A 20336-nucleotide genomic window follows, 5' to 3' on the forward strand; every position below is an offset into this window, starting at 1 on the left:
TCAAATCTGTGCTCCTGACCTCTATACTCTCATTCTCCTGTACCCTAAAACTACAATCCAGGTTCCCATGCCCCTGCTGCATTAGTTTAAACCCCCCCAGAGAGCACTAACAAATCTCCCCCCCAGGATATTTGGGCCCCTCAGGTTCAGATGTAGACCATCCTGTCTGTAGAGGTCCCACCTTCCCCAGAAAGAGCCCCAGTTATCCAGAAATCTGAATCCCTCCCACCTGCGCCATCCCTGTAGCCACGTGTTTAATTGCTCTCTCTCCCTATTCCTCATCTCATTATCACGTGGCACGGGCAACAACCCAGAGATAACAACTCTGTTTGTTCTAGTTCTGAGCTTCCATCCTAGCTCCCTGAAAGCCTGCCTGACATCCTTGTCCCCTTTCCTACCTATGTCGTTAGTGCCAATGTGGACCACGACTTGGGGCTGCTCCCCCTCCCCCTTAAGGACCCGGAAAACACGATCCGAGACATCACGTACCCTTGCACCTGGGAGGCAACATACCAAACGTGAGTCTCTCACGCTCCCACAAAATCTCCTATCTGTGCCCCTGACTATCGAGTCCCCAATTACTAATGCTCTGCTCCTCTCCCCCCTTCCCTTCTGAGCAACAGGGACAGACTCCGTGCCAGAGGCCCGTACCCCATGGCTTACCCCTGGTAAGTCCCCCCCCCCCCCACAAGTATCCAAAGCGGTATACTTGTTTCTCAGGGGAACGACCGCAGGGGATCCCTACACTGACTGCTTCTTCCCAGTCCCTCTTACAGTTACCCATCTAACTTCAATCTTTGGTGTAACTAATTCCCTGAAGCTGCTATCTATGACCCCCTATGCCTCCCGAATGATCCGAAGTTCTTCCAACTCCAGCTCCAGTTCCCTAACTCGGTCTTGGAGGAGCTGGAGATGGCAGCACTTCCTGCAGGTAAAATCAGCAGGGACACTAACGGCATCCCTCATCTCAAACATCCTGCAGGAGGAACATTGCACTCCCTTCCCTGCCATCCCTCTAACTTTCAACCAAGATCTGGCTAACAACTAAATTAAAAAAAATAAATAATAATAATCATACAATATGGTACTTACCTCACACCAATGGGTTTTATTATTCGGCTAGAGGAGGAGGGCGGGTGGGAGACACTACACGTGTAGTGTCTCGGGTTTCCTCTCCACCAGAATTTATTGGTGAGGGACTTCCCAGAAGTCCGCGTGTCGAACTTCCTGTTCCCGCCTTAAAAAATATTAAATTAAAAAATAATACAACAGCAGCAAAGAGGAACAGAAACGGGACCAGGTAAGTGTTTACTTAAATACTCACCCAGCAGCAGCCTCCGCACTCCGCTGCTGCTGAAACTCCAAGAGATGCTCCTGTAAGGTAAGTTACTTTAAACTTCAATACTCACCCAGCAGCAGCCTCCACACTCCGCTCCTGCTGAAACTCCAAGTGATTGCCCCTGTAAGGTAAGTTACTTTAAACTTCAATACTCACCCACCAGCAGCCTCTGCACTCTGCTCCCGCTGAAACTCCAAGTGACACATATGCATTCACTCACAGACACTCAGACATATATACACAAACACACGCACTCTGAGACACATATACATTCACACACACGCACTCAGAGACACATATACATTCACACGCACGCATTCAGAGACACAAAGACATTCACACACACACATACTCAGAGACACATATACATTCACACACACACACACGCGCTCAGACACATATACATTCACACACACACACACATATACTTTCCCACACACGCACTCAGAGACACATATACATTCACGCACACACGCACTCAGAGACACATATACATTCACACACTCAGAAACACATACATTCACACACACACTCAGACACATAGGCATTCACACACACAAACGCTCTCAGAGACACATATACATTCACACAAACACACGTACTCAGAGACACATACATTCACACACACATATACAATCACACATGCACTCAGAGACACATATACATTCACACACATAAAAGCACTCAGAGACATATATACATTCACACACACACATATACAATCACACACACGCTCTCAGACACATTCACACGCACTCAGAGACACATATACATTCACGCACCTGCACTCAGAGACACATATACATTCACACACACACGCGCACTCAGACACATATACATTCATACACACACGCGCATTCAGAGACACATATATTCACACACACACTCAGAGAGACATTTACACACACACATGCACTCCGAGACACCTATACATTCACACATGCACACTCAGAGACCCATATACATTCACAAACATACATGCACTCATAGACACATATACATTCACACACGCACACTCAGGGACACATATGCATTCACTCAGACACTCAGACATATATACACAAACACACGCACTCTGAGACACATATACATTCACACACACACACTCAGAGACATGTATACACACACGCACTCAGAGACACATATACATTCACACATGCACACTCAGAGACACATGTGCATTCACACACACGCACTCAGAGACATATATACACACATACACGCACTCAGAGACAAATATACATTCACACACGCACACTCAGAGACATGTATACACACACGCACTCAGAGACACATATACATTCACACACGCACACTCAGAGAGACATATGCATTCACGCACACACACACACTCAGAGACAAATATACATTCACACACGCACACTCAGAGACATGTATACACACACGCACTCAGAGACACATATACATTCACACACGCACACTCAGAGAGACATATGCATTCACGCACACACACACACTCAGAGACACATATACATTCACCCACACACACGCGGTCAGACACATATACATTCTCACACACACACACACGCATATACATTCACACACACGCACTCAGAGACACATATACATTCACACACTCAGAGACATATACATTCACAAACACACACTTAGAGACACATATTCATTCACACACACACGCACTCAGAAACATATACATTCACACACACACACATATACATTCACACACACACACAAACACTCTCAGAGACACATATACATTCACACAAACACACGCACTCAGAGACACATACATTCACACACACACACTCAGAGACACATATACATTCACGCACACACGCACTCAGAGACACATATACATTCACACACACACACGCGCTCAGAAACATATACATTCACACACACACACATATACATTCACACACACACACATATACATTCACGCACACACACAAACGCTCTCAGAGACACATGTACATTCACACAAACACACGCACTCCGAGACACATACATTCACACACATACACACACACATACAATCACACACGCATTCAGAGACACATATACATTCACACTCACATAAACGCACTCAGAGGTATATATACATTCACACACACACACATATACAATCACACACACGCTCTCAGACACATTCACATACACTCAGAGACACATATACATTCACACACATGCACTCAGAGACAAATATATTCACACGCACCCACTTAGAGACACATATACATTCACACACATGCATTCAGAGACACATACATTCACACACATGCACTCAGAGACAAATATATTCACACGCACCCACTTAGAGACACATATACATTCACACTCACGCACTCAGAGACACATACATTCACACATTCAGAGACACATACACATTCACACACACATATACAATCACACACACACATGCTCACAGACACATTCACACACACTCAGAGACACATATATATTCACACACATGCACTCAGAAACACATATACATTCACACACACACACTTACTCAGAGACACATATACATTCACAGACACACATTCACTCAGAGACACACACATTCACACACACACAGTCACTGAGAGACACACACATTCACACACACACACTTAGAGACACATATACATTCACACTCACGCACTCAGAGACACATACATTCACACATTCAGAGACACATACACATTCACACACACATATACAATCACACACACACATGCTCACAGACACATTCACACACACTCAGAGACACATATATATTCACACACATGCACTCAGAAACACATATACATTCACACACACACACTTACTCAGAGACACATATACATTCACAGACACACATTCACTCAGAGACACACACATTCACACACACACAGTCACTGAGAGACACACACATTCACACACACACACTTAGAGACACATATACATTCACACTCACGCACTCAGAGACACATACATTCACACATTCAGAGACACATACACATTCACACACACATATACAATCACACACACACATGCTCACAGACACATTCACACACACTCAGAGACACATATATATTCACACACATGCACTCAGAGACACATATACATTCACACACACACATGCACTCAGACACAGATACATTCATACACACACACACATTCAGAGACACATACATTCACACACACAGAGGGACATATACACACACACGCACACTCAGAGACCCATATACATTCACACACATACATGCACTCAGAGACACATACACATTCACACACACACACATGCTCTGAGAGACACATATGCATTCACACACATGCACTCAGAAACATATATACGCACACACACGCACTCAGAGACACATATACATTCGCACACACATGTGCACTTAGAGACACATATACATTCACACACACAGTCACTCAGAGACACATATACATTCACACACACACACTTACTCAGAGACACATATACATTCACAGACACACATTCACTCAGAGACACACACATTCACACACACACAGTCACTGAGAGACACACACATTCACACACACACACTTAGAGACACATATACATTCACACACACACTTACTCAAATACACATATACATTCACACACAGTCACTCAGAGACACACACATTCACACACACATGCATTCATAGACACATATACATTCACACACACACAGTCACTGAGAGACACACACATTCACACACACAGTCACTCAGAGACACACACATTCACACACACTCAGAGACACATATACATTCACACACTTACTCAGAGACACATATACATTCACACACACACAGTCACTCAGAGACACACACATTCACACACACACATGCACTCAGAGACACATATACATTCACACACACACACAGTCACTGAAAGACACACACATTCACACACACACTTACTCAAATACACATATACATTCACACACACACACATTGCGGTCAGCCAGGTTCTTAGCAGCAGAAAACTGAACCCTTTTATTAGTTAATATTGCCGCACCCCAGGCCCGACCATTGAAAACCAAATGAAAGACTTGACCCACCTGAAGCGCTATCAATTATGACGAGACGAGAGTAGAATGTAATCGATTACACAGAAATGTGTGGCCTCCTACAGCAGCTGACAAAATGGCTGCTGTTCGTAGAGCACATACATTTATACTCCGCCTACTGGGCGGAGCCAGCAGGCAGGGACCTACCCCCATACCTGTAGTACAGGGGCCTTACCATAAAACCCATATATATACAGTATAATACATTAGTGGTGACCAACACATTCACTCCCTGTTAAAAATGAGTCCAGCGGGGGTGGTGGAGAACTATATACAGACAAGTTGCTTTTAAAAATCGCAGAGAATATTACAAATTTAGGCGGTCCGGTGCATTGATCTGTCGTTGAGAGCGCCGCAGTGCTGGTGGCGACTCAGGCGTCGGCTTGGTCTTCGGTGACTCCGGGAGCGTGTCAAAATCCTCTTCATCCCCGGGTGGGAGCAAGGGGAGGACGGATTGTCCTGGAGCGGGGGCTGTGGTGGGGTGCGCCGAGGGAAGGGAGGGTAGTGCAGGGGCAGAGGGGGCTGTGTGTGTGGAACCAGCTGGTGGCAGGTCTCTGAGGGAGACAGTGTCTTGGCGGCCGTCGGGGTACGCTACATAAGCGTACTGCAGGTTGACGTGGAGTAGCTGTACCCTCTCAACCAACGGGTCCGCCTTGTGCAGTCGCACGTGTCTACGGAGGAGAATGGGTCCTGGAGCTGCCAGCCATGTCGGGAGCGAAATCTCAGAGGTGAACATCCTGGGGAAGGCAAAGAGACGTTCATGGAGGGTTTCGTTAGTCGTGATGCACAGGAGCGACCGAATGGAGTGGAGTGCGTCAGGGAGGACCTCCTGCCAGTGGGAGGCCGGGAGATTTCTGGACCATAGAGCCAGCTGGACGGCCCTCCAGACCGTCCCATTCTCCCGCTCCACCTGCCTGTTTCCCCTGGGGTTGTAGCTGGTCGTCCTGCTCGAGACAATGCCCCTGTTGAGCAGGAACTGGCGCAGCTCATCGCTCATAATATTGACTTGAAATGGCGGTTGGGGACACCCTACTGTCTGGAGTCATACCTAGAACAAAGGTGGGAAGCTCCTTGGGGCAGCACGGCAGCACAGTGGAAAGCACAGTTGCTTCACAGCTCCAGGGTCCCAGGTTCGATTCCCGGCTTGGGCCACTGTCTGTGCGGAGTCTGCACATCCTCCCCGTGTGTGCGTGGGTTTCCTCCGGGTGCTCCGGTTTCCTCCCACAGTCCAAAGATGTGCAGGTTAGGTGGATTGGCCATGATAAATTGCCCTTAGTGTCCAAAATTGCCCTTAGTGTTGGGTGGGGTTACTGGGTTATGGGGATAGGGTGGAGGTGTTGACCTTGGGTAGGGTGCTCTTTCCAAGGGCCGGTGCAGACTCGATGGGCTGAATGGCCTCCTTCTGCACTGTAAATTCTATGAAATCTATGAAATCTATAGTTTGGGACCCACTGGGTGTAATAAGAAAAGAACCCCAGGCATCGTTTGAGTGCCTTGGGGCAGTGGGGAAGGGGGAGATCCATGAGGGGGCACATGCGATCGGGGTCGGGCCCCAGAACTCCGTTCTGGACCACATAGCCGAGGATGGCTAATCGGTTCGTGCTGAACACGCACTTCTCCTTGTTGTAAGTTAGGTTGAGGAGACTGGCGGTGTGGAGAAATTTGGAAAGGTTAGCGTCGTGGTCCTGCTGGTCGTGGCCGCAGATGGTGACGTTGTCCAGGTACGGGAAGGTGCCCCGCAGTCCTTACCGGTCAACCATTCGGTCCATCTCCACAAGAAAGTGGTAAAGGCGGCCGTCTGCTTCAAACGCGGTGTATGGGCGGTCCGCCTTACGGATAGGGAGCTGGTGATAGGCAGATTTCAGGTCCACTGTTGAGAAGACCCGGTATTGTGCAATCTGATTGACCATATAGATATGCGTGGGAGGGGGTACGCGTCGAGCTGCGCGTACCGGTTGATGGTCTGACTGTAGTCAACGATCATCCCGTTTTTCTCCCCGGTTTTCACCACTACCACTTGGGCTCTCCAGGGGCTGTTGCTGGCCTCGATATTACCTTCCCGCAGCAGCCGTTGGACCTCCGACCTGATGAAGGTCCTGTCCTGGACGCTGTACCGTCTGCTCCTGGTGGCGACGGATTTGCAATCCGGGGTTAGGTTTGCAAAAAGGGAAAGCTTAAGGACTTAAGGGTCGCGAGGCCGCAAATGGTAAGGGGTGGTAAGCGCCCGCCATATTTCTGGGTTAGGCTCTGGAGGTTGCACTGGAAGTCCAGGCCGAGTAGCAAGGCAGCGCAGAGGTTGGGGAGGATGTAGAGGCGGAAGCCGCTGAACTCCACACCCTGGACGGTGAGGGTGGCGATGCAGTACCCACTTATCGCCACAGAGTGGGATCCGGAGGCTAGGGAGATTCTCTGGTTAGCGAGGTGTACCGCGAGGGAGCAGCGCCTTCCCGTATCGATGTGGATGAAGCTCTCAGTGCTCCCGGAGTCCAGAAGGCAGGAGATCTCGTGCCTGTTGATCTTCACCTTTGTCGAAGCGTTCGCAAGGTTGTGCGGTCGAGACTGGTCAATCGTGACCGTCGTCGTCGTGGTCGCGGCGGTTGCAGGCAATGAGCGGCCTGATGAGGTGCCCGACGGGCAGGGGTCCTGAGGCGCATAAGATGGCGGCGCCCACGGGCCGCGCGTGTCCTGGGGGAGGCAAGATGGCAGCGACCATTGGTTCGGAGGCATGCAAGATGGTGGCGCCCACGGGCCGCACATGTTGTGAGTAGAGCAAGATGGCGGCACCCACGAGCCACATGTGGTCCGAGGAGGGGAAGATCGCGGCGCCCACTGGCCGTGCATGGGGGCTGCCGGGACAATAGCGGCGATTGAGCGGGCCTGGCACACTGCAGCAAAATGTTCCTTCTTGCCACAGGCCTTGCTGAGTGCGCTCCGCGCCGGGCAGCGCTGCTGGGGGTGTTTTGACTGTCCACAGAAGTAGCATTAGGGTCCCCCGGGGTTGGTTGGCTACCGCGCGGTGCAGGCGTGGGGTTGGCTGGGGGCTGTCGCTGATGGGGTCCATGATGGGGTGGCCATCGGCGAGGTGCACGATGCACAGGGGGGGTGCGCCGCGCGGTCGGGGGCATACGGCTGAACGTTGCGTGATGCGACCGTAAGCGAGAGCGCTAGTTTTTTGGTCGCCGCGAGGTCAAGCGTGGCCCCTTCTAAGAGGCGCTGGCGGATGTAGTCAGACCCTATGCCCGTAACGAACACGCCTCTCATCAGCAGGTTTGAGTGTTCAGTGGCCGAAAGGGCCTGGCAGTCAGTCTCTCACCAGGCGAGCAGGGCACACCAGAAATCTTCCACAGACTCACCGGGAAGTTGGCGCTGCGTGGATAGGAGATGTCTGGCGTAGATTTTCTGGTCTGCTGAGCGTAATTTTCCTTCAGTAGCGCCATGGCTTCTGCATAGGTAGGCGCGTCCTGGATGAGGGGAAAAACGTTGGAGCTCAGCCGCATGTACAGAATCTGGAGCTTCTGTGCTTCTGGGATTGGGTCTAGCGCAGACCCGATGTAAGCTTCAAAACAGGCTAGCCAACGTTTGAAGTATTTTTTGGCGTTGTCAGCTGCAGGAGAACCGGCTTGATGGTCCATCTCTGAAAAATCTCTGTGTAATAAATTGATGCGCTATCAATTACGACGAGACGAGAGTAGAATGTAATCGAGGCTTTATTACACAGAGATGTGTGGCCTCCTACAGCAGCTGACGAAATGGCTGCTCTTCGGAGAGCACACATATTAATACTCTGCCTGCTGGGCGGAGCCAGCAGGCAGGGATCTACCCCCGTACCTGTAGTACAGGGGCCTTACCGTAAAACCCATATATATATAGTATAATACATCAGTGGTGACTACCACACGACCCACTCCTTCTGTCTTGTCTGGTCTCTGATCCACAAATGAGTCACTTGTAAAAACACCAGATCGGAATTTAAACTCTTAAGGTAAGCAAATACTCTCGACCTTTTCATTGGGCCATTTAACCCCCTGACATTCCAGGTGACCAAACGAATTGGGGGGTCTCTCACTCCACTCTCAATCTGCAGTCCACCGAGAGATTGCCCAACAGGTACAGCAACCAGCCCCACCCAAGATGGCCACCAAACTAAATCACATGACTAAACACAGAAAAACCTGCAGGCACAGTTTGCAAACTACCCCCAGCCCCCTGCCTCCTTGCCCTCACCCTCGGATATAACCACACCCAAATACCATACAAATAGAAGCAAGGCAAACACAAACAATTAAAGTCTACTTCTAACAATCCTAAACAAAACAAGATTCTCAGCTCATTATCTAAAAAAACGACTGTCATGAGCTGCAGCCAACCTGTTAGTTAACTATTAGGTTAGCAGGGAGGCTCCTAACTACGGTGAAGAAAAATGGTTACAAACAACAAAATACTAAAACCCCATTAACCATTGCGCTCTGACAGGGAGCTCTATATTTTCATAACAATCAGAACAGAACCCCACATAAAACTGAACCCCAAAGCTAAGCCCTAACTGTAAAAATTCAATCCTAACAAGAACAGGAAAATGCAAAAATAAACATGGATCCCCAACAATTCAACATGCCCATCCCCAGCACCCAAAATACTCAATCACACTACGCCCAATCCGTGCTTCTCAACAATGGAGTACGCTTCTCCCGGCACATCAAATGAATAGTCCTTTAACATTGAAAGTCACTCTTAGCCGCACCAGGTACATCAACTAAATCGGACTTCACTTTTGTACAGGGCGGCCTTGGCTTTGTTGAACGCAGCCAGCGTCTTGGTAAAACCTGATGGCGTGGCCTTCCCATTTTAAAGTCACGATGCTCCCTCGTCCATCTCAGAACCTGCTCTTTCTCTTTGAAGCTATAAAACCTCACTACTGCTTGCAATGGGTGGATCCTCAGGATGAGGCCTCTGCCAGAGTGTACGGTGGGCTCGGTCCAACTCCGCAGGGGACATAAATCCATGAAAGTACTTTGTGGGTGTTGGGCCTTCCATCCTCTCTGGCAGCTCCATAACTCAAACATTTTGCCTCCTGGGCTGATTCTCTAAATCCTTTCAGTGATTTATTCGCTTCAGCCACCAGAGACATCTCCACTCGGTCAATCTGATCACTGTCTCGAAAGGGCCACTTCCATATCTTTTATTGTGGCTCCATGGGCGTTGACAGTGTCGTTGGTCTTCTCCAGAGCCACTGAATAGGGGCCAAGGCCTCCTCCATTGATTTCTGGACGTCCTCCGACACAACGTGCCAGTGTTTATCAAATTATTTCGGCAAGGTCCTCGAAAGTACCTCAGCTGTTAGTGGAATGGCTGGAGCCCCAGAAGCTGCCTCCGCCATTTTATCTGCTGACAAGCTCTGAGAGGCCTCCGATTCTGACGGTCAACTTCTGCTGTCCACCTTCTTTCCCCTGACTTTTTGGGGCTTTTCACTCATATATGATCCTTATCCCATTATTTATGTGGGTTTCAAAAGAAAATACCCTTGAAATTGAGAGAAAAGTGCAAAAAGTGCAGTACTCCAGCGGGAGCCACCTCGTGCATGACTTCCCCTCCATAATGCCACCAGAAGTCAGGATGTGTGTGATGTTGACAAGGTTGGTATTTATTACCATCCCTTGTTTACCTGAGGTTTTTATGTACGTTGTCACTGAGGAACATTCTCCTTGAATCATTACACCCAGTACTTTCTCAATATCGGCTGCCCAATAATACAACAATAAGTTGGATAAAGAGTCAATTACTAGGGGGCATAGGTTTCAGCTGCAAGGGGCAAGGTTTAGAGGAGATGTACGAGGCAGGTTTTTTACACTGAGCGTGATGGGAGCCTGGAACTTGCTGTCGGAGGAGGTGGTGGAAGCAGATATGATAGTGACGTTTAAGGGGCTTATTGACAAATACATGAATAGGATGGGAATAGAGGGATATTGTTCCCGGAAGCGTAGGGGATTTTAGTTCAGATGGGTAGCATGATCGGTGCAGGCTTGGAGGGCCGAAGGGCCTGTTCCTATGCTGTAATTTTCTTTTGTTCTTTATTCTAAACCTCCTGACTGTCTATCTCACGGATCCTTGGGGTCTTATCCGCCCAAATGAAAGAGGACACTAATTTGGTGGGCGCGATTCTCCATCCAGCGACACCGGGGGTGGAATTCTCCCCCAACGGCGCGATGTCCGCCGACTGGCGCCAAAAACGGCGCCAATCAGACGGGCATCGCGCCAGCCCAAAGGTGCGGAATGCTCTGCATCTTTTGGGGCCGTGCCCCAACATTGAGGGGCTAGGCCGACGCCGGAGGGATTTCCGCCCCGCCAGCTGGCGGAAATGGCGTTTGTTGCCCCGCCAGCTGGTGCGGAAATGGGGCGCGTGCGCGGGAGCGTCAGCCGACAGTTTCCCGCGCATGCGCAGTGGGGAGAGTCACTTCCTCCTCCGCCATGGTGGAGACCATGGCGGAGGCGGAAGGGAAAGAGTGCCCCCATGGCACAGGCCCGCCCGCGGATCGGTGGGCCCCGATCGCGGGCCAGGCCACCGTGGGGGCACCCCCCGGGGTCAGATCGCCCCGCGCCTCCCCCAGGACCCCGGAGCCCGCCCACGCCGCCTGGTCCCGCCGGTAAATACCAGCTTCGATTTACGCCGGCGGGACAGGCAATTTCTGGGCGGGACTTCGGCCCACCCGGGCCGGAGAATTGAGCGGGGGGTCCCGCCAACCGGCGCGGCCCGATTCCCGCCCCCGCCCAATCTCCGGTACCGGAGACTTCGGCGGGGGCGGGGGCGGGATTCACGGCGGCCAACGGCCATTCTCCGACCCGGCGGATGGGTGAGCCGATAATCGAGGCCAGCGCCAGGCGCCAATGGAATGCCATGCTCCGGTGCCTCCACAGTGGCATGAATGCATTCTAGGCCACATGCCAGAGTGGGCATGCAAATTGTACAGTTAACGCTGTTGGCATATCATTAACAGGCCCGCCATGGTATTCTCCGGGTCTCCCGCGATGTTCCGGCTGCACAAGGAGGAAATACCGACGGCGAGGTTCACTTATGGGATCTAAAATCTGGAAACAAGCACCGTGGCTGATGAGGGAGAGAGAGGATGTCGGACATGTTCCCAGAGGTATGCCTGTGAGCTGCCGGTCCTGCCGCTGGCTGGACTGCCGGGAGGGGGCATCTGCCATGGCCGGGGGGAGTAGCGGGGGTTGACCAGTGGATGTGCCGTGGAATCGGGGGTGACCCCCGGGATAGGGGTGTGCAGGCCGTTGCCGAGACCATCTTGCTGCGCACCCCACTGGCTGCCCCCCGTGGCCCGTGGTTGTGCAGGCCATGGCGCTGGCCCATATCTATCTCCAACGGCCACCTATCCCTACTCCCTCAGCGCCCCTTGACAGCCATCTCAGCCCATCCATCACAGCCTTCAGACAGAGCATCGAGGTTGGAATGTTTGTGAACAATGTTTATTGTGAATAGGTGAACAAGCTTCTACAGGTTTATGCCCTAACAAGTAACGCTATCCTGGGTGCTGCACCCATGCCAACTTAACTGATGTCTAACTTTCTGGCCTATGGGCCCTAATGCTCTGTCTCGGTAGTTCCCCAGGCCGTACATCAGGGATGGAGGCGGCGTACTGCGAATCACACCCTGCGGCCTGGCTCCCCTTTGACCCCCGTCCTTTAGAGCAACTGGGCCTGGACAGGCCCGGCAGTCTCTCGAGTGTCCCAGGTGGCATGGTTTTACCCACACTTTGCCGATCGGATGCACCAGGGACAAGGGGGGTGGGGGTGGAGTCTGAGCCGCTGTGGTTTCCAGCACCTGCCTGCGGGGGTCACTGGCAGGGTCTCATCACCTCCTCCTCCCTCAGGGTGCCCATAGGCCTCCAGGCCACCATTTAGGACAGGGGTGTGGCTGGAGTGAGCTCTGGGACTCCCCCTCCACCTGGCGCTGCCAGTCCTGGAGGCCCGCTCTTGTCTTGACCGGAATCTCAATGCTTGCGGCCATGGGGCACCGGGAGTGGACCACCTCCCTCTATGACTGGCTCAGGTCACCCAGTGCTCGAGGAATGCCGTTGATGCCTGCATCCATGACCCGTTGTGGCTGGGCCAAGCTCTGGAGTGCCGTTGAAATGTCCAGGTGGCCCATGTACATGGCTGCCTGTGACAGGACCGCCCTGTCATCTGCTTTAGCACACCGCACAGAGTGTCCCAGGCCTTGGACATCTTGATCCATGGCTGTGACCCTCGCCCTCAAGGCCTCCACCATGGACTCCACCTGTTCAGTGTTGACCTGGGTGACATGCATCGTTGGCACCTGCTCCTGCCCTGCGGGCGGTTAGACTCCTCCAACTGCACCTGCAGGCTCTGGATGGTTGCTGACAATGCCTCATGTAGTTCTGGCTCTGTGTCTGCCTCTCCATTATCAATGGGACTGCCCTTTCCAGTGACGGCAACTAGTCCCTGGGGTCGACCGCCCTCTGACCATCTGCCCCCTCGGGGGTTTCCACCTTCACTTGATGTATCGCAGCATGTGTGTGGAGCGCATCAGACAGTGTCCCAGGAGCCTCTTCACTAAAGTGCCCAACCGATGTGAGTGTCTCTGGGATGGTGGAGGGTGTCGGAGACAGCTGTGACGGGAAGTCATCCCTGGACTGGTGCTCTGCTCCAGGGTGTCTTGGGCTGACATTTGGGGTCTCCCTTCGTTATCCATTGCCATCTCGTCAGTGGAATCTGCTTGGGCTTGGGGCGGGGGATACCAGAAGGGCCAGCCTCATCGCCAGGTGATCCTGCAAGGCACAAGACATGGAGCGTTATTGGATTGCGGGTTTGGGTGGTGTCGAAGAGGTGGGTTGTATGGGGGTGTCATGAGAGTTTTGACGGGATGGTGTGGGGGTGATGAGTGTGTTGGTGTGGGAGATGTGGGGTGCTGCCATGCCACACGTGCCATAGGGACACCGCAATGCGAACCTCCGCCTCGGCAACTGCCCTCTCTCCGGGCCCACTGACCAGATCCATTGCCCGCTGCTCCACAGGTCCGGTGGTCCCGCTCTGGCCATCTCCCTCTCTCTATGTGGTTATGCACCGCCTTCTCCTGGTGGGGAGGGGGGTCGAGAGACAGAAAGTACACAGTGCTGGGCAGTCAGACTCTGCAGCATAGGGGGTGGACAGCTGGTGGCCTTTGTGGCTGGGCAACTGGCCAGAATGCTCAGATGGCAGTGCCAATGGGCCCGGGTGCCAGCAGGGGTGCTAGGGTACCACCCTGCCCAGAGTCCGACCACCCGGAGGCCTCCAATGTCCTGGGATATCTGCCCAGATGCCGTTACACTGGTTCATGGGTTTCGGGCCTCAGGAGGTTACGGTGTAGACATATTAGACATGAATCGAATGACTCATTTAAATATGTTAATCTAGATCTCTCCCAGCTAGGGCGAGATCCAGGTTGTGACGTCTCGCAATATCTTGTTAGATCTCGTGAGGCGTTTCGAGCGTCGCAAATTAAACGGCCTCATTGCGTCACCAAGTCAGATGTGATGAGTTAAATCACACCCCAGATTCTTCAATCCTTGGATGACAACATTACATCTCACTTATACCACAACAGAATTGAGTAGCAGAGAAAAATCAAACACATGCGTAGGGAACAATATTTATTTTTATGTTCATTCCAACTAGATTATGAATGAGAAGTTTTATGAAAGGCCATTACACTACGTGAAGATGGAGAAATAATAGTTAGAGATCCTCCTGAAAGAGTAAAGCGCTGAAGGTGGCAGTGATTGGGTATCATGCAGTTCCCACTGCTTTCCCACTCTGCAGTGTAGATTCTTCATGGGCAGTGAAGGTGAATCAGACCCCATCTGACATTCAGCTCAATTTGCTTTTCCATTGTGTATGGACTAACTGCCTGTCACAGGTATCAGCTCAGTGAGGCTGCTTTCTGGCTATTGACAGGCGAAAGGATCAGTAGGTGCTCCTCTCTGACAGGATACACAGTGACACTGGTGGAAACGGCAGAGATTTCAGGGGTAATCTGCATGACCACAAGGACGGAGGAGATATGAGTAGGGGGAGGCCACTTGGCTACTCGAGCCTTCTCCACCATTCAGTAAGATCATTCAGAATTCCACTTTCCTGCTTGATGTGTTGGGTGCTCTGGATCCGTGGAACACATACAGGCCACCAACACTTAAAATAGTGCAACACTATTTTATTAAGTTAGAAACTGTTGAACATACTTTCACTGTGGGTTCACACGATGTTAGATTAAACTAAAGACCTATGCCTGTCCGAACCAGTCTATGCACATGGTGAGGATCTGTGCTGTCAGCTGTAAGCTCCGTCCTTCTGAGAGGCTGCATCCCGAATGAGCGGGAACTCTGATGCCCCCTGTCTTTATAGTGAGTGTGCTCTAACTGGTGATTGGCTGCGGTGTTGTGTGTGTTGATTGGTCTTGCTGTGTGTCCATCAGTGTGTGTGTCTGCACCATGATATACTGGTGTGTATTATGACACTGCTATCTCCCTGTAACCCCCTTGACTCCTTTGTTAATCAAAAATCTTTCAGTCACAAAGCTGGCCGGGCAGCCGGGAAGTGACGAAAGAGACCGAGAAACACGGCATGGATGTGAATGAAACGTGCAATGTCTGAAATGTTAATTTGACCAGACAGGGATTTACTCTCCCTTCAGGCAGTCTGGGTGATCTTTACTACAATATCATGAGGACCACCTAGAGAAAGATTGTTTGGCCAACGTCTGAATTTTGTCGGATGTTTTGATGTAATCAGTGACATGCAATAACCCGATCCTTTCTTTAACAGTCTACAAAGCCCAGAGTCAGCATCCCACTATCAGCAATCATCAAGGTCAGGACCACAATGCCACTGGAAATGCCGGATAAAGACAACACATTTGTGCTGAAGGTGTGTGTGGGATGTTGGGTAAAGGGTGATTGTGCAATTAGCCACATGTAACAATGCACATCTTTTATTGTTGATCAACGTATAAGTATTGATTCCTCTTATTATTGTTCAGGAACTTTTCTTTCAGCCCCTTTAGGGGCTTTTCACTGGAACTTCATTGAAACCTACTTGTGACAATAAGCGATTATTATTATTATATTTATTATTCAATGTATATTTACATCATTGTGGGCGCGATTCTCCGAAAAGGGAACAAAGTCTCCTTGTCAGCACATTTAGCCGCATGTTTCCCAGTGCCGAAGAGCCGAAAAACACGTGGCTTTTCAACGCAGGGCTTGAATGGGGAATGCACGCCCGAGGCCTCACGTAGCCCCATTTGTGCAGTGGGGAGTTCCGCTCGCCGGAACACCGCCGGGTTGGAGAATCGCTGGGGGCTGCCGTGAATCCTGCCCCCGCCGGTTGCCGAAGTCTCCGGTACCGGATATTCGGCGGGGGCGGGAATCGGGCCGCGCCGGTTGGCGGGCTCCCCCCCGCTGGATTCTCCGGCCCGGGTGGGCCGAAGTCCTGCCGATAAATTGCCTGTCCCGCCGGCGTGGATTAAACCACCTTTTGAACGGAGGGACAAGGCGGCGTGGGTGGGCTCCGGGGTCCTGGTGGGGGCGCGGGGCGATCTGGCCCCGGGGGGTGCCCCCACGGTGGCCTGGCCCGCGATCGGGGCCCACCGATCCGCGGGCGGGCCTGTGCCGTGGGGGCACTCTTTCCCTTCCGCCTCCGCCACGGTCTCCACCATGGCGGAGACGGAAGAGACTCCCTCCACTGCGCATGCGCGGGAAACTGTCAGCGGCCGCTGACGCTCCCGCGCATACGCCGCCCCGAGATGTCATTTCCGCGCCAAGGGGCGAAATTCTCCCCAAACTGCGCGATGTCCGCCAACTGGCGCCCAAAACGGCGCCAATCAGACAGGCATCGCGCCGCCCCAAAGGTGCGGAATGCTCCACATCTTTGGGGGCCGAGCCCCAACATTGAGGGGCTAGGCCGACGCCGGAGGAATTTCCGCCCCGCCAGCTGGCGGAAACGGCCTTTGTTGCCCCGCCATCTGGCGCGGAAATGACATCTCGGGGCGGCGTATGCGCGGGAGCGTCAGCGGCCGCTGACAGTTTCCCACGCATGCTCAGTGGAGGGAGTCTCTTCCGTCTCCGCCATGGTGGAGACCGTGGCGGAGGCGGAAGGGAAAGAGTGCCCCCACGGCACAGGCCCGCCCGCGGATCGGTGGGCCCCGATCGCGGGCCAGGCCACCGTGGGGGCACCCCCCTGGGCCAGATCGCCCCCCCCAGGACCCCGGAGCCCGCCCGCGCCGCCTTGTCCCGCCGTTCAAAAGGTGGTTTAATCCACGCCGGCGGGACAGGCAATTTATCGGCGGAACTTCGGCCCATCCGGGCCGGAGAATCCAGCGGGGGGGCCCGCCAACCGGCGCGGCCCGATTCCCGCCCCCGCCGAATATCCGGTACCGGAGACTTCGGCAACCGGCGGGGGCGGGATTCACAGCAGCCTCCGGCGATTCTCCAACCCGGCAGGGGGTCGGAGAATGACGCCCCAGGACACCATTTTTAAATGGCGCTCTGATCTCCAAGGCCCCTGGAAACAATCCTCAAGATATCCACCCCAGTCTGAACACAATGTGGGAGGGTCATCTCCCTCTCTCCCAACGGCGAGAAATCCCCGCCTGATCGCACGCGTGTCAACCTGCCAGTGCCCATGCCAGCTGGCAATGTGACCTGGGCACATTGGCACTGCCAGGGTGCCAATCTGGCACTGCCACAGTACCCAGGGCACCACCCATCCCAAAGGGCATGCAGCTGGGGGCCTCCGATCCCCGAGGAAACTCCATTCCAAATTGGGGACCAATGCTTGCCTGAGGTCTCAAAGGTGAAGGAATTGAATCCTAAAGCCTCAGGTACCTGGGGAATCTGCACATTAGAGTAAGGCTTACTGCCTCGCTCTAATATGCAGATTTGCGAAAAAGCGATCCTGCCCACTATGGGCAGGATTCACATCGCAGCACCTCGCGAGGTCGCGTTGAATCCCGCAAGGCATGGCGAGCCGGGGAGATCCCAGAAGCAAGGTCTCCTGGATGTCAATGGCACGCTGCACCATGATGCTTTTCCAATTGTATTTTCTGCTGGTACCTGCACTTGAGTTATACATTTATAGCTGAACAGCCACGAAGTCTGATGGTAACTGGAATCTCTTTCGGATGTGAGAGTGCACAGATATCGGGCACGTGTGATATTTTTAAAAGTAGGTGTGGTCTTGCTGCAGATATGATGTGGAGATGCCGGCGTTGGATCGCCGGCATCTCCACATCATGGCTACCATCGACACCGCAAACTGCCGGCTCAAAGTGGAGAGGATCTCCAGGAAGATCGCGCATATAGACACTGACATTAAGTTTCTACAAAGATGCAAGAAAGCAGACAAGATCCCGAAAGGGCTACAGATCACAAACCCACTCAAGTCGACCTACAACACAGACTTCGCTGAGAGACTCTGCCGTCGCACCTCTCTCACACTCCTCAACCACCTCGTCCGCCAGCTCTACAGCAGACGACGCAACCTGGAAACCAAGATAGAGGCCATATTCTCAACTTGCGCTCAGGACGCAGCAGACCAGCTGCGGAACACCGCCAAACAGATGAGACAACAATACTATGCCACCTATATGCATACCAAGAACAGAAAGCTTGAGAAACTTGGCATCACCACCGGCAGCAACCAAGCCAGCCCCGGTGTCACAGTAGAAAACAATACAGGGAAATCTATTGTCAACTTGTCAGACCACACCCTTCAACCAGACGAAATCGAAGTCCTCAGCAGAGGGCTCAATTTCTGCACCACCACCAAAATGGACCCCATCAGTCTCGCGGCAGACACGGAGGAATTCATCAGGCGAATGAGGCTCCGGGAATTCTTCCACAGACCCTAAGAGGCCAACAGCGAACCCAAGCAGACTACCAATGAACCGGAACAGCAGACCGAGAGATCTGCGGTGCGGCAACCGAAGAGGAAAGAGTCGAATTGGACCCCTCCGGAAGGCCGCTGCCCTAGACTCGACATGTATGCTCAAGCCGTCAGGAGTCGTGTCAATGCCAGATTCATCAGTCGCATTCACAAGACAGCCCCGAACGTCACCCAAGCACAACGCAATGCCATCCGCGCTCTCAAGACCAACCGCAGCATCGTCATCAAACCAGCAGACAAAGGGGGGGCCACTGTCGTACTGAACAGAACGGACTACTGCAAAGAAGTATACCGACAACTGAACAACCAAGAACACTACAGACAGTTACCCGCAGATCCGACCAAGGAACACATCCGCCAACTTAACAGACTGATCAAGACCTTGGATCCAGATCTTCAGAGCACCCTACGTGCTCTCATCCCACGTACTCCCCGCATTGGAGATCTCTACTGCCTCCCGAAAATACATAAGGCCAACACACCAGGCCGCCCTATCGTTTCTGGCAATGGGACCCTGTGTGAGAACCTCTCTGGCTACATCGAGGGCATCTTGAAACCCATCGTACAAGGTACACCCAGCTTCTGTCGCGACACGACGGACTTCCTACAGAAACTCAGCACCCATGGACCAGTTGAACCAGGAACATTCCTCGTCACAATGGACGTCTCGGCACTCTACACCAGCATCCCCCATGACGACGGCATTGCTGCAACAGCCTCAGTACTCAACACCGACAACTGCCAATCTCCAGATGCAATTCTGCAACTCATCCGCTTCATTCTGGATCACAACGTCTTCACCTTCGACAACAAGTTCTTCATCCAGACGCACGGAACAGCCATGGGGACCAAATTCGCACCCCAATACGCCAACATCTTCATGCACAAGTTTGAACAGGACCTACTCACCGCACAGGACCTTCAACCGATGTTATACACCAGATACATCGATGACATTTTTTTCCTTTGGACCCACGGCGAAGAATCACTGAAACGACTACACGATGACATTA

The 20336-nt window shown here is 52.3% G+C and overlaps 1 protein-coding gene across 4 annotated transcripts in view; it reads left to right on the top strand.

The window, feature by feature from the left end:
• Positions 1–20336, top strand: part of LOC140386630 (SH2B adapter protein 2) — a 262836-nt gene that overhangs the window by 139724 nt on the left and 102776 nt on the right. For all 4 annotated transcript variants that reach the window (XM_072469121.1, XM_072469120.1, XM_072469124.1 and 1 more), the window contains one exon: positions 16204–16305. In XM_072469121.1, the coding sequence (XP_072325222.1) occupies positions 16204–16305 (102 nt within the window). The remainder of the gene's footprint in view (positions 1–16203; positions 16306–20336) is intronic.

Source organism: Scyliorhinus torazame, chromosome 12, assembly GCF_047496885.1.
Source record: "Scyliorhinus torazame isolate Kashiwa2021f chromosome 12, sScyTor2.1, whole genome shotgun sequence".
Lineage (NCBI taxonomy): Eukaryota > Metazoa > Chordata > Chondrichthyes > Carcharhiniformes > Scyliorhinidae > Scyliorhinus > Scyliorhinus torazame.